Source organism: Tiliqua scincoides, chromosome 3, assembly GCF_035046505.1.
Source record: "Tiliqua scincoides isolate rTilSci1 chromosome 3, rTilSci1.hap2, whole genome shotgun sequence".
NCBI lineage: Eukaryota > Metazoa > Chordata > Lepidosauria > Squamata > Scincidae > Tiliqua > Tiliqua scincoides.
The window spans coordinates 228,587,471-228,602,490 of record NC_089823.1 but is presented as its reverse complement, the minus strand read 5'-3'; the positions used below and the strand labels follow the sequence as shown (position 1 = coordinate 228,602,490).

Here is a 15,020-nt window from a genome sequence, read left to right as displayed (position 1 = left end):
CCAGAGGAGGTTAGTTGGCAGAGGGAGTAAGGAGGGGATGAACAGAGTGGGGAGAGGGACCCCTGCAGGATGGAGAGAGAGGATTGCATTGGGGGTGGGTAGCGGGTTGATATTGGTGGCAACTGTGCAACCAATATCCTATGTCCCCTACTGGCCTCACCATGACTGTTGAGGTCCACTAAGATTTGCAGCAGCCAAACAGTTGCCACAGATTCAAGTAGACCCATTGGGGACAATGGAGTGACAGAGTAGGTAAGTAAATATTTATTTTACTTACCTCTCTGTTTACTGTGAAGCTGGAGCTGCTACTATTTGCCAGCCGAAGAGAGGACTGGGCTGTAATTCTAGAACTAGAAAATTCTGCTCAGTTGCATGGGATAATTTTATCTCACACTAAGCAGGATTGGATGATAATTTCTCTATTTGCTCCTTATGGTGTTGCAAGTTATAGAAGGTATGTGCAAGCTCTTGGTTTTAGAGGCAGGCTGCCTCTGATTGCCAGATGCAGGGAAGGGCACCAGGACGCAGGTTGTGCCTGTTGTCTTGTGTGCTCCCTGGGGCGTTTGGTGGGCCACTGTGAGATACAGGAAGCTGGACTAAATGGGCCTTTGGTCTGATCTAGCGGAGCTCTTCTGATGTTCTTATGTTCTTATGGTGGAGAGCAAGAGCATGCCTTACCTCCCTGTCTACATAGAAAATGTACCCAGCAAATGTACTCCACCTCTGGAGTACACTGGCCATTCATGTAGAGGCATACCATTCCTGAAGAACAGAAGCATGCACAGTCCAGTGTGTGTTGACCTAAATTATGTTGCTGATTTCCACAGACTGGGGAATCAACATGAAATGTGCCTAGATCTATTGTCTATGCATAGGTCCCATTTGAAAGTTATGTCTCCCACATGAACAGTCAGTGGTGCCAGAGATAGGGCAAGCATGTGGGGTTAGCAGGGATTTAAGGTACATTCTCATTCTTGCTTCTGCTCCCCACCTTGTGAAGAGAATGGAAAATCAAATTGGGCAGATGCTACAGACCACAGATTCTGCATAAAGCTATTGTTTTCCTAACAAAAGTTTCAGAAACAGTTGCCATGCCGCACATGAATGTACCCAGGAACAAAAAATCTGAGCCACACATTGGGAAGGCAGTTTGCATGGGTTACAGTGACAATCCACAAGGGAAGCCCACATCACTGACAACAAAATCCTATGCACAATCCTTACTCACTCAGAAGTTAGTCCACTGTGTTCAACAAGGCTTACTCCCAGGATCTACCCAAACCTGCTTCTAAGCAGGATTCATTTCTTGAGAGCATCTTTTTTCAAAAGGTATTTCCAAATGAAATACATGTTATATCTGAATGCATGGTATTTTTATGGAATAACAATTTCTTTTGTTTTCCTTTTATCAAACTCATTACCTGCCCTGGCCTCTTGCACTTAGAGCACGCCATATATTTAAACAATAAAAATATATCAAAGCAAGAAAAACAGATTACAAAAAGGAAGGCACTTGTTTTGATGTTCTGAAGCCTACACATTCTTCCACATGCCCTATAGATTAGAGAGTGCACAGATCTGGAACTGAAGCTACATAGAGCAGCTGTTAAGTGACAGAAGAAATGAACATTGGACCACAAGCCTGCCATAAACATTGCACTCTTAATCAGGGAACATCTGCTTTTCCATTTCTTTTACTACCACCTCTGCTTTGTATTTAATCTGAAACAGAATGATTTTCCTAATAGGTGGAACAGTGTTTTACAAATTGAAAAAAAAAGCTTCTTGCTAAAAATAAAGGATGCCAACTACAGACGTTTCAATTAACACAACCATTTCTTATAAAAACCGGGGGGGGGGGGGGAGGAAATCACTCCAGCATTTGGCAAATCCAGAGATTGCTCTGTGTTTGTGAAATTTAATTATTGGCAAATTAGTAGTGCAGATGCCAGCACTCAACGGGTTCCAAGTTCCTGCTATTCAATTTGAGCTTTTCATTTAGGCTGAGAATGAAAGCGCGTGCAAAAAAATGGCATGTCTTTAAAAGGACAATGATAGGAAATAAATTAAAAATGATGGACATTTCATCCTGGGCACAATCTACCCCTTCCCAGGTGCACTGCTTTCATCTCTGCATGCACGATACTGGATGTGGGTCTGGGCAGGATGCAGTGGCTCTGGCCACAACAGAAGATGCAACACCTATTTGCATCTCTCTGAGAGAGGTCCAATTAATCCTCCCTAGTGCCCTGATATGCAAAATACTCTCAATGTGAGCCACTTTGGGGGTCCTTTCATGACTGAAATTTGGGATATCAATGCCAAGAAAGAAAGAAGCTGGGCAATGAAGACCTGGGGAGAAACTTCCACTTGATCCTTCTCAAGAAGCCAGGGGCAGTTTGAGTGATACACGAAATCAGCCGTTTTTCAACCATGGTGCTGTGGCACACTGGTTTGCTGCGGATGGTCTGCAGGTGTGCCATGGGAGTTGGGGGGCAGATGATTTGTTAGTAGGGTCACTGGGGGATACGAGCCCCTGCTGTCAGTGCAATGGGCCATGTCATTTGTCAGACAAACGTGGTGTGCCTTGAGAATTTTAGTGCCTTTTCAGTGTGTCATGAGATGAGAAAGGTTGAAAATCACTGTACTAAACGTACGGCAGAAGATCCAAGGAAGGGAACTCCTTTACACAGCCATAGCTAAGCATAGGACCAACTCTGGATGTACTGGCAGCTACACTAATTGGGGGAGATGCAAAGGGAGGGCTTTGTTTTCTCGATAGGGATCACTCTTTTCTAATACTGGCTTACCCCCATATCCGCAGGGGTTCCATTCTGGACCATGGATATAGCAAATTTATGGATACCGGGGACGTCCTTTAAAACAGGGCTGTCCAAAGTTTTTGGCAGGAGGGCCACATCGTCTCTCTGACACTGTGTCGGGGGCCAGGGAAAAAAAAGAATTAATTTACATTTAAAATCCGATTAAATTTACATAAGTTTACATAAATGAATATATTAAAGATGAACTTATATGAATGAATGAAGGTCTTGCAATAGCTCAAGGCCTATAAAAGGCCTTGCACAAAGCAAGGCCAGCCTTTCCTTTGCTGCCGCTATTGCATCATAGACATGAAACAGCAAGCAGTGGAGGGAGCTGTCATTCCACAGCTCACGTGAAAGGTCAAACCGTCGCCCTCATGCTGAGAGCAGTTGCGTCGGGCCAGTGTGGGCTCCAACAAATCTCTGGTGAGCCAGAGGCTCATTGAAGACTGGGGGTTCCCTGGGGGCCGCATTGAGAGGCCACAAGGGCCACAAGTGGCCCCAGGGCCGGGGTTTGGGCACCCCTGCTTTAAAAGGATTAGGAAAGTATAGGAAACAAAAATAGCTTAGCCTATCTCTGCATAGCTAAACTGCTGCATTTTGAAGGCTGCAGGCAGTCTTCTGAACAGCCCGCAGCCTTTCCCTGGTCATCCAAGGTTCCTCCCTTCCCACAATGTTCCCCTGGAATGCATCACGACCAGGAAAAGAATGCATCATGAGGCATTCTGGAGCTATATTGTGGGAAGGGAAGAGCCTTGCAAGACCAGGAAGAGGCTGCAGGCAGCTCAGAATACTGCCTGCAGTAACCCAGCAGTTTCACTGTGCAAAGGTAGGCTGAGCTATTTTTAGCTATTTCCCTGCCTTTTTAAAGGGCGTCCCCAGTATCCGCGAAACTACAGATAATTGAAACCGCTGATGCTGAATCCATGGGTGCCAGGTATGCCTGCACTTTTGTACCATACATTTCAGTTGTCCCTCTTGACTAGATCATACCTACCCTTGGTTAAAAAAAAATAAATCTTATTTTCTTTTTGATAGATGCATTTTTTTTATAAAAGAAAACAGAAATAATATGCTTGCATGTTCCCTTGAGTTGATATGCTTCAAGTTTCATCCCCTCTTTCAAAAAAAATATTTTAACCTTTTGAATGGGACTGGAGACAGTTTAAACTTAGTTTGCATGCATGGACGTGGGCGCGCATGAACAATAATGCACTGAGTAGTATATGCAGCCTGTCATGTCATGTGCTGCAGCCGGTGCAAGACAGATAGAACGGAGTATGTTGATACATCTATATCTAGAGGCTCAAGGGGAATAAATTAATAGGGCAGACAGACAAGAGCCTTCACAACATTGTTAACAGGGCTGGGTTCTTCACACAGTGCACCATGGTGTAGGGGGATTATTAGTATGCAAGACAAGTAGCTCTATTTTAATCTGTGGAACATTGCTGGGGAATATGAATTCCCTTCACACTGTTGTCTCTGTTCAAAGGTAACACAGCTAAGACAAAATTATGCAGAAAGTCAACAGCTGGTGAAGTCTGAATTTGTGGCATATTTAGGGATACTATGTGATACTTACTGTACAGAGATGTATATTTTTGATCATGATTGATTTACAGCTAGCACTGGGGTGTGTGTGTGTGTGTGTGTTCATATAAAATGGCCCCAAACCAGGGGGTGGGGTATGAGCACTTAGGTTCAGTTGAATTTTTTAAACTGCTCATGTGTAATTTATATTTCTTTTCAGCAGTGCATACATGCTAGGGATTCCAGCATGTTCCAGGACTGTGTTGTTTGGAACTTTGTCCTGCCAGGTGATGCCGAGAATGCATCGGAGGCAGCGCATGTGGAAAGCATTCAGTTGGCTCGGTCATGTTGTGAGAATGGATGATGGCCGGATCCCAAAGGATCTCCTCTATGGAGAACTCGTGCAAGGAAAGCGCCCTACAGGTAGACCACAGCTGCGATACAAGGACATCTGCAAGAGGGATCTGAAGGCCTTAGGAGTGGACCTTAACAAGTGGGAAACCCTGGCCTCTGAGCGGCCCGCTTGGAGGCAGGCTGTGCAGCATGGCCTTTCCCAGTTTGAAGAGACACTTGGCCAACAGTCTGAGGCTAAGAGGCAAAGAAGGAAGGCCCATAGCCAGGGAGACAGAACAGGGACAGGCTGCACTTGCTCCCAGTGCGGAAGGGATTGTCACTCCCGAATTGGCCTTTTCAGCCACACTAGACGCTGTTCCAGAACCACCTTTCAGAGCGCAATACCATAGTCTTTCGAGACTAAAGGTTGCCAACAGGATATATTTCTTTTAAAAAAACATTTCAACATAAGCTTTTCAAAAGCAATAAATAGTACATGTGGGGCCACACTATCAGCTAGAAACTGCAGGAAGTGCCACCTGCTCAAATTCTAATCTGCCCAACCCTTGCAGTTCCAGGCAATTTTGCATGAATGCCTCAGGACTATTTGTTAAACAAAAAACTCATTGTTGAAAGCATGTGTTTGCATGCACGTATAAATCTACCCTTACACACGCGCCCTCCCAATTTTGCTGGTGCAAGTCTGAGCAGACCCAGGAAGGCAGATTGAGCCCAGGAAGGAGGAAATGATATTGGCAGTGACCGATCCCTCCCCCATCTCTGCCTTCTCCCCCTGCCCACCCCAATATCTGCCTCTTTCTTCCCCTTCATTACCCTGATCCACCCATTCCCCACCCCAGCTCACACCCCTATGCTGACTTATTGACCACAGGGTTCACAGACATAGCTGCACATGGCTGTGGCCACTGGCTGCTTGTGGTGGTAGCCAGGCTATTCAAAACACCATGTTGCCATTTGTGACAGCCATAAAGGACCTTGTACAGCCAGAACACTAATTCTAGCAGTGCAAGACCCCAATAGCATTTGGGCCTAATATCTTATCATTTGCTAGTGATGTTCAAGGCTATATTTTTATGTAATAACTTAACAAATGATTTTTTTTCAACCTTCCTAAAAATTGCTATATCCAACAGCATCCATCATTCTTTATAAACAAATTGAGTTAGCAGCATTTACTCCAGAGGATTTTTGCTTCACTTTCATTTCAGATCCAGTCAGAAGTTGACGCAAGGTGGTGAGAAAATATTATGTTGTTTATTTAGCAAGAATATTCCTAGAAATATTGTTAGTTGCTCCCCCCCGCCCCAGCCAGGTTTATCCCCTTTTTTCAGGCAGGGAAGCCCTCTGTATCATTGTAATCCCTTGCATTTAATTTCAGAGACAACACACAAGTCATTCCTCAGAGTGAAACAGCAAAAATCCATTTTGCACTTGCCATGTTCCTGAGAATATTACAATTATGTTTCAGTGTTAAGCCTCCTGCAGCAATTTCCTTGTGATTGTCTGCATGAAAATGTGGGAGACAGCTTACATTTTCTTTTCAATGGAACATGACATGCACTTTGAGGAACCGATGAGACCAAATCCTTCAGAAACATCTGTATCACTCCAAGTGTTGTGTAGAAACAAACAAATGTGCTAGCAGCTTTTGACAGCCATCTACTTGACGTGGGAGAATGTGCAAAGTGAAGTCAGATTTTGCTTTCTGATTAGCCAGTCCTATCGGGAGTTTTCATCTGCAATTACCTCTAATGCTGTAGAATCCTCATAGGAAAATTGCACAGCCGGGACCCCAAGATGGTTGATAAAATAATCAGAATCGCCTTGCATCTGAACAGAGCTGACATTGGATCCTGTGCATTTCTCCTGCCCTAGGCAGCTGAAGTTGTGCCTCTGAAACACACAAAATTAGAACTGTGGTCAATTAAAACAAATTAGTAGTTACACTTGTGCAATTGTTGTAAGACTTTTGGATGCAAAGCAAAAATATGAGAATCATCCTTGGTCATGCCTTGTTCCAGTCCGGAATACCCAGTGAATTAAAAAAATAAAAAATCAGTGGATACCAAATCAGTGGAAAAATAGCTTTAAAGACCCACTTCTAGGTTTCTTGCTCCTCCTTTGCTCCTAATGGAATAATTTCATTCCATTAGATTCCGTTACTCACCCCATCCTAGTGGCTGAATGAATTGTAGTGTCTACACTGATGTATTCTGGGACAACAATGAAGGAGCAAGAAACCTGGAAATGGGTCTTTAAAGCTATCTTTAACCCCTGAGAAACTTACAACTGGTGCAGTTTAACAATGCAAAAGTAGGAAATGGAATTTTGGCGCTTTTTTCGTACTTGTTGCAAGGCATTTAAATGTGGACCCTGGTATCAGTGGTGAGTCAAATCAGTAGATACCAAATAAGTGGGTACAGAGGCATCACCTGTATTTTCCTTATAGCCCAATCCTACCTAACTCATGTGGTGATGCAACACAAACATGAACTGTCATGCATTCCATGGTGGGTTTTTGGCTGCTGGAGGTCTCCTCAGGGTAAGAGGATATTTGTCCCCTTGCCCCAAGGTTGGCCTCAGCAGCTGCAATTGGTCAACTTGGACCTGTGCCAGAGATATCACTGGTGCAATATCCACGCTGGATAGGCACATCAGATCAGGAAGGGGCCCGGGAATCAACATGCACCACAACCACCAATCCTGCCCTCTCCAGACCCAATCTGTCTACCTTTCACCATCTCCTCCCTGTTCTGCCCACCTTTGCCCTGGCCCCATCCCCAACCGCCATACAACTGCCTACAATTATTGAGGGCGTTGATGACGCACAGAAAGATTATGAGCTTAGGGTGTACTCATGTAGACTCCACCATGCAGGCAGGACATCACATGCGTGGAGGTCAATGGCAGGATCAGCAGGTGTGATCCCCATGCACTCATCTGTATATAGATTGCATGCACGGGCTTTGCATTCCCCTTCAACAGAACAGTTTGAAAGCATATCGGAACAGGTTTTAGCTAAACTTATTAATTTTTAAGACTAGTTGGTTTTCAGTTGAGGCTCCCACAGAGGGTGCAAAAAAAATAAATTAATTAAAATAAAAAATAAACCATGTAAAAACCAGTAGAACAAGAGAGCAAGTAAAATAAATTCCATCATAAAAAATCAAACAATGTTAAAAGGCTTGGGCAAATAAGGAGGTTATAATAAAAATAATAGAGAGATAGTGCTAAGTGAATTTCTTTTAGGAGATAGATGTTCAATACTTGAAAAGAAGGTGTATCAGTTGACATTTGGATTCACTCTGGTATCCCCAAATATGGTCCTAAGTGTACCCAATTAATAACTCTATTAGTATTAGTAACTCTAGGGCAGCATTTCTCAACGTTTGACACCCGCCATACCACTTCGCACGGTCCACGTATGGGAAGTACCACTGGAAGTAACTGGTGATGTTGTCATCACCAGTTACTTCCAGATTGGGAGGTCAGAAGCAACTCAACAAACACTGGAAAGGGACTCAGAGCAGGTGGGAGGGCTTTTTCAGGCACGCAAAAAGTGCACACTAGAGCTCTATCCACTGAACCAAGCCTTCTACTGCTGTTTGTTGCATTGTGTTGCCGGTCTCACTGTTGGGCAGTAGGGGTTGGGGGATCCTGCGCATTCCATCTCAAGTACCACCGGTTGTACAGGTACCACTGGTTAAGAAACACTGCTCTTAACTTACTCTGTAACATTGTTCTCAGCCTAAGTGCCCAATCCTGTGCATGTTTATTCAGATGTAAGTCACATTATAATCAAGTGGCTTTACTCCCAGGTAAGTGTGGATAGGATTGTATCCCCAATTGCTCACTATCAAGTGAGCCTAAATTCTTCTTGAACATGCCCATGGTCAGAATATCTTGTACTGGGGAGCCAGGGGGGATGTGTTTGGCTTGGTGGGTCACAACACTTCTTCCTTGAGTCTAATTTATCTTCCTCTCCAGAGTTTTCAAACACTACAGGAAGATATTTAACAACTTCACAATGTTTGCCTGTTCAGAAAAGTGGAGGGGGGGGGAACTCACAAAAAACACCCACTCAATCCTGTTATAAAAACATGCAGATCTTGTACTCGGAGCATCAAAGAGCTTGTCTGTTGATTAATGGGAATCATTACACATAAGATCATTGAAAGGAGTCTCAGAAAGAGAGGAATTAAGCTCTGATTTTCAGAAATGTTGCAGTCCTTCATTGTGGAATAGAGTTTTTTTTTTCTGATTTCTAATGCATATGTTAGTTCTTGGTTACTGGCTTTGAACAAGGCATCATGGAATGGCCAGGTCAGGCACTTGCCAAGGCATCAAGGCACCACGCTCATAAGAAGGCTGACTTGGCCAGACCAATTCCAACCCTCAAAATGGTTGGCAACCTTCAGTCTCGAAAGACTATGGTATAAGCCTACAGCACCCAGTATTCCCACGCGGTCTCCCATCCAAGTACTAACCAGGCCTGACCCTGCTTAGCTTCCAAGGTCAGACAAGATCAGGCATGTGCAGGGTAACAGTACTGGAGGCACTAGTTGTGTGCTCAATGCCCCATCAGGGGTGGGGGAGGGGTGTCCCAGACAGGGGCAACCCAGTGCCATCTGCAGGGCTTTGCTTCAGGGTTCTCAGCCACTTGGCATCTGCGCTGGCTCTGAATACCTTGGCTTTGGTTCTACCGGTTTTGATCATAACTGTGGTCTTGCACTGTTGCTTGATTTCTATTCGATACGCTTAGTTGATTTGCTTTTTGGGTTGTTTTGATTGCCATTTTAATGACGTCGTTTTATTTTGGTTGCCCACCACCTTGAGCTCTCTGTGAGAAAAAGAAAGGTGATAATAAATTATATATTTATTAATTAAAATAAATCTAAAAAAAAATACTGGCAGGGAATCAAACTGAACATCACCATTGCTCACTGCGTTAGAGCAGCCCCCCCCTCCACCTGGATCTATGGGACCCATTTACTGCAGCCCTCCAACCCGCTTCCAGTCAGCGTTTGCCCCGCATGATGCTAACGGGAAGTGGATTGGAGGGCTGCAATCAATGCAACACTAAAAGAAGCGGAAAGCAAAGGAGGCAGCAACAGAAGGCTGCAAAAGAGACAGATAAGTCATTTGCACCATGGAGGGGATTTTTGAAATGCTTCTTGTTAGCGTCTTGTTTGCATCACCCAGAATGCCTTGCAGTACCACTGTGAGTATAGGGTACTATCTGCAGTTTCCGGTATCTATGGTGGCAGTGGGAATGTATCCCCCATGGATATGGGGACACACACTCAAAACTGTATATACTATCAAGAGCATCATTTGAACACTAGAAACTGTCTTATACAGTCAGATCACTGGTCCACATAGCTCAGAATTGTCTACACTGACTGTAACAACTCCCTGGTTTTCGGGTGGGATGTTTCCCAGGCCTGCACAGAGATGCAAGGGAGTGAAACTGGGACCATTTACAGTATATGCAAACCATGTGCTCTAAAACTTGCAGCCCTTCTGGAGGGGGGGGGGAGGGCTCTCTCTCTCTCTCTCTCTCTCTCTCTCTCTCTCTCTCTCTCTGCTTGTGCTTATTCCTCCAGTGAACATATACCTCTGGCTGTAAAGTGGTTAAAAATTAATTTCAACAAGTGCTTTTAAAATGCACTGCTTTGTTTGCTATTCAGTCTTGAACACATCCAAAGCCTTCCAACTCTGCTGTTGCCCCCACCACTTTGAAATGAATTGGCCATGCACTGACACCTATTTGCGATGGGATCGAGAGACGCCTTCTCAAGGTTTAGATGGCATTTGCCAGGCCCAGGAAACAGTGAGAAACAGCCGCTTGAAGAGGGGGAGGCATTTGCTTGGGGATCAGGCTAACATCTTGGCATAAGTTGTTCCTTTTCAGTGAAAATTCAACGCGCACAAAGACATTCCCCTTGCCAGAAGAGAGGACGGTCTGTTAACATTAATTAATTTGCAACTGCATTTAGCTCACCTTTCAAGAGATTTTCTCCAGCTTTGGCTGTTCAACCTTCTGATTATTGTAATACTGCCAGATTTTATCAGGCACACCGTCTGGCATTTCTGTTTGCTATACTGCACAAGCCACCTTTTAAAGAATACACTCAGAGGCAACACTAATGCTCGGGGAGTTCATTTCAGCTAGATAATGCCTCTCGCAAATTCCCTTCTTGTAAGCAATCTGATCCGCAAACTATTCGTCACTGACAGTCTACGTGACTGTGCGACTGTAGGGGGCTGCATGTTTTTCCTGGTTTCATCAGTAGATTACACTGTGTAACAAAGTTTGAACTATTTCATGTTTATTTGAGTACAGACTGGGCACCGTATCCATGGATCCGGTATCTGCAGATTCACTTATCCATGGATATATGGATCGCCGCTAGAAACTAGATAGATGCTAAGAGGAAGTGAGTCGAGGCCAGGGGCCTCCACTAGTAATGCAATTAACTCCGAGTTGGTATGGATACAAATCACTGTATTAGCAAAGAGCTAAGCAAATAGATTACAGTGGGTCAGCAGGGGCTCTCCTCTATCTCTGGGGTAGAGTACGTAACAATGTATGCATGTAAGTGTAAAGTAATGCATACTGGGGCAAAAACCAGAACTTCACATATAGGTTAATGGGTTCTGAGCTGTCTGTGACAGTTCAGGAGAGAGATCTTGGGGTGCAGATGACACCAAACTTTTTCAAGTGGTGAAAACCAGAAGAGATTGTGAGAAACTCCAGAAGGATCTCTCCAAACTAGGAGAATGGGCAGTAAAATTGCAGATGCATTTCAGTGTAAGTAAATGTATAGTCATGAACATTTGGGCAAAAAAACAAAGCTTCACATATAGGCTAATGGGTTCTGAGCTATCTGCGAGGAGAGGAATCTTGGGGTGCTGGTGAACAGCTCGATGAAAGTGTCAACCCAATGTGTGCCAATGGTGAAGAAGGCCAATTCTATGCTTGGGATCATTAGAAAAGGTATTGAGAACAAAACGGCTAATATTATAATGCTGTTGTACAAATCGATGGTAAGGCCACATCTGGAGTATTGCTTCTGGTTCTGGTCACCACACCTCAAAATATAGTGGAAATGGAAAAGGTGCAGAAGAGAGCAACCAAAAGGATGATTAGGTTGGCGTACCTCCCTTACGAGCAAAGACCACAGCATTTGGGGCTCTTCAGTCTAGAAAATGGGCACCTGAGTGGGGACATGATTGAGACATACAAAATTATGCAGGGGATGGATAAAGTGGATAGGGAGTGTTCTTTTCCCTGTCACAGAGCACCAGACCCAGGGGACATCCACTAAAACTGAGTATTGGGAGAGTTAGAACAGACAAAAGAAAATATTTCTTTATCCAGTGGGTAATTAATCAGTGGAACTCCTTGCCACAGTGAGGGCATCTGGACTACATGCCTGTAAAAGGGAATTGGACAAATTTCTGGAGGAAAAGTCTATCACAAGTTACAAGCCATGATGGGTATGTGCGACCTCCTGGTTTTAAAAGTAGGTTTACCTTAGTATGCCAGATTCTAAAGAGGGCACCAGGATGCACATTATCTTATGTGCTCCCTGAGACATCTGGTGAGCCACTGTGAGATACAGGAAGCTGAACTAGATGGGCTTTTGGCCTGATCCAGCAGGACTCATCGTATGTTCTTAATGACCTTGGCACTCAGAACAGTTCTGTTTGCTTGCACTAAGTAGACATGGGTTGCAAACCCATGCGTTCTTCCCTGGGAGCAAGTCACATTAGACGCAATGGAATTTCTGAGTAGACATGCACTGAATTTTGATGACAGTGGCAACAGAGATAACTGACAGACACTCCTGAGCCTATTCTATTCTTCAGACATTCAGAAATGGCATCACAAGATTGATACAGCCTTATTAAAAACTCAATCGTGGAATCAGTCCTCTTCAGCATATACATAGTAGCCTGTTAAAAGTACAGATTTTAACGTTTTCCCAAATGCAGTCACATACCAGACTAATATATTAAAAAATAAAATAATGAACTAAATGGGGACCCACCTGAAATTGGCTCGCAACCCACCTAGTGGGTTTCAGAAACACTGTCTTAGGGGAAAAAACCAGCAAAGAGAATCCTTGCAGCAAGGTGTTCAAAAAAACCCATAGAATATGAAACACTGACTAAGGACAAACGTTATTGATATTGTTATTGTTGCTGATATTGTTGCTGATATACAAATATCAGAAATATTTGTATACCGCTTTGCAACAAAAACATTCTCATATTCCTGAGTGCGCCCTTTTCTCTGTGTTTTCTAAATGTAAAGAGTAATAAATCCGGGTCACCTTTCTTCAGTCATTAAAATGGTTGGTTGGCAACCTTCAGTCTCGAAAGACTATGGTATAAGCCTACAGCACCTGGTATTCCCAGGCGGTCTCCCATCCAAGTATTAACCAGGCCTGACCCTGCTTAGCTTCCAAGATTAGGCATGTGCAGGGTAACAGTTGGCTTTCTGAAACTGTTAAGATAACAGTTCTAATCTTGGCCTTCAGTCTGATGTTCAATAAGTATTTAATATATGCCTTGCTCTTAAAATGTTATTCAACCTGAGCGACATCATCATCATCATCATCATCTATATACCATTCACATCAGGGAGTGTAGAGGGGGCCATGGCTTCTCCACACTCTCTGGAGGGCCATCACTTATGCTGCCCTGGGGGCTTTCAACCCCTAGGTTGGGAACCACTGATCTACAACAGACACTGTTCTACACCATACTTGATTCTCAGTCACTTCATACCTCAAGACTTCATCTCATAGTGTCATCTCACCCTTCCTGTTGGATTTCACACACACCCAAGTGGTCTTCCACCACAGGGTTAGTGAGTCTTTTTTCCATGAAGCGCTGTGCCGAAATAAATGAAGCAGAACCCCTTCCTGTTTTGAAGTGGAACAATAAATGAAGTGGAACACCTCTCTGCTTTCTGTATGCAGTGAAAGAGCTGCCTCTTTGTTACAGCCAGAATACTTTGTGGTATCCTATTGCCCACTGCGGGAGTCTTATTTCGAGAGAGTATAATTACGAAGGTGACTTCTACGTTCAGTTCTTTTTATGCTCCACATAAAAACATCCTTGAATTTAGGACAAGAAGGGGCAATACTAATATATGTGTATATTTGTGAAAGAAAAACTGCAAAAATGTGAACATTTTTGGTGTCTTTGGTTGAAAAAGAAAAGGCTGCCAAGAAGTAACAAGATAAAGCCTTTTTGGAAGCTTAAAAATGAATTTCCAATATCAACAAGGGATATTTAAAATTTTATAATGTAATTATGTACTGCAGAGCAGTATTTTTATTAAATAGCATCATCCCTCATGTAAGGAATATTGATATATTTGTGAGAGTGGCGTTCAAGATCAATAGCGCTTGTATCTCAATGCTTAACTGCTTAGTTCAACTTTTACTGCTCTAGTAACAGAATATAAATGACCCTGTAAAACATAAACCAGAGAAACATTGGCTAACTATGGCTGTAGGAGAGGTCTCCAACACATTAGTTTTACGCTTACTTACTCAGAGGCAAGGAACCAATCTGCAAGGCAGGCGAGCAGTTAACTGCCAGGTACTAGGTAACATCCAGTACGGAAGGAACTGGTGCTGACTTACTGGTGCCGAGGGATGTCTAGGGACTGCTGTTGGTAAGGTGTTGCCGCTTGTGACTTGCAGCAGTGGCCCAGCTCTCTGTGATGGTTTGTGACCACCATAAAGCACCTAACACAACTTCCTAAATTTCTCCCAAAATGCACATGATAAATTCTCCTAAATTTAATGATAAATTCTTCGGGATAAATTCTTCCTAAATTTCTCCTAAAATGCACAGGGCTTTGTTTAGTGTGTTGAAGGAAAGGATGACATCAAATCCATTGGAAAATGGAATGCCAATGCATCTGTTATTATGTGCATTTATGAGAGGTTGTAGCTGCTTATCTGTGGCCATACTATCGTTTTGGGGGTCCACAATACGGTAACACCAGTATTGGTACCCAGTCATAAGTTCCATAGTGACTGTAGTTATTCAGACATGGGTGCCTAAAGTGGTCACTTTTTGTCTGACCTTTTCAAACAAAGGTTTCAGCAGTGAATTGAGACTTGGGAAGGGAAGTGGAGGCAGCAGGTAAGGCTTTTATTGCCCAGTACTCATTTGCTGCCCAGTTTATACAGGAATGATGGAGTTCATCTGTCTTTTATGGGCTTATATTTGTTTTTGGACAAACTACCATGAGACATGCATGACTTTGGGCCCAATTCTATC

The 15,020-nt window shown here is 43.6% G+C and overlaps 1 protein-coding gene and 1 pseudogene across 1 annotated transcript in view; both read right to left on the bottom strand.

Annotated features, from left to right (window-relative positions):
- NAALADL2 (N-acetylated alpha-linked acidic dipeptidase like 2) overlaps window positions 1-15,020 on the bottom strand; it is a 395,487-nt gene that overhangs the window by 133,708 nt on the left and 246,759 nt on the right. Inside the window, exon 9 of the mRNA XM_066622267.1 lies at window positions 6,456-6,602. Coding sequence (XP_066478364.1) covers window positions 6,456-6,602 — 147 coding nt within the window. The remainder of the gene's footprint in view (window positions 1-6,455; window positions 6,603-15,020) is intronic.
- On the bottom strand, window positions 9,148-9,266 carry LOC136646121 (5S ribosomal RNA; annotated as a pseudogene).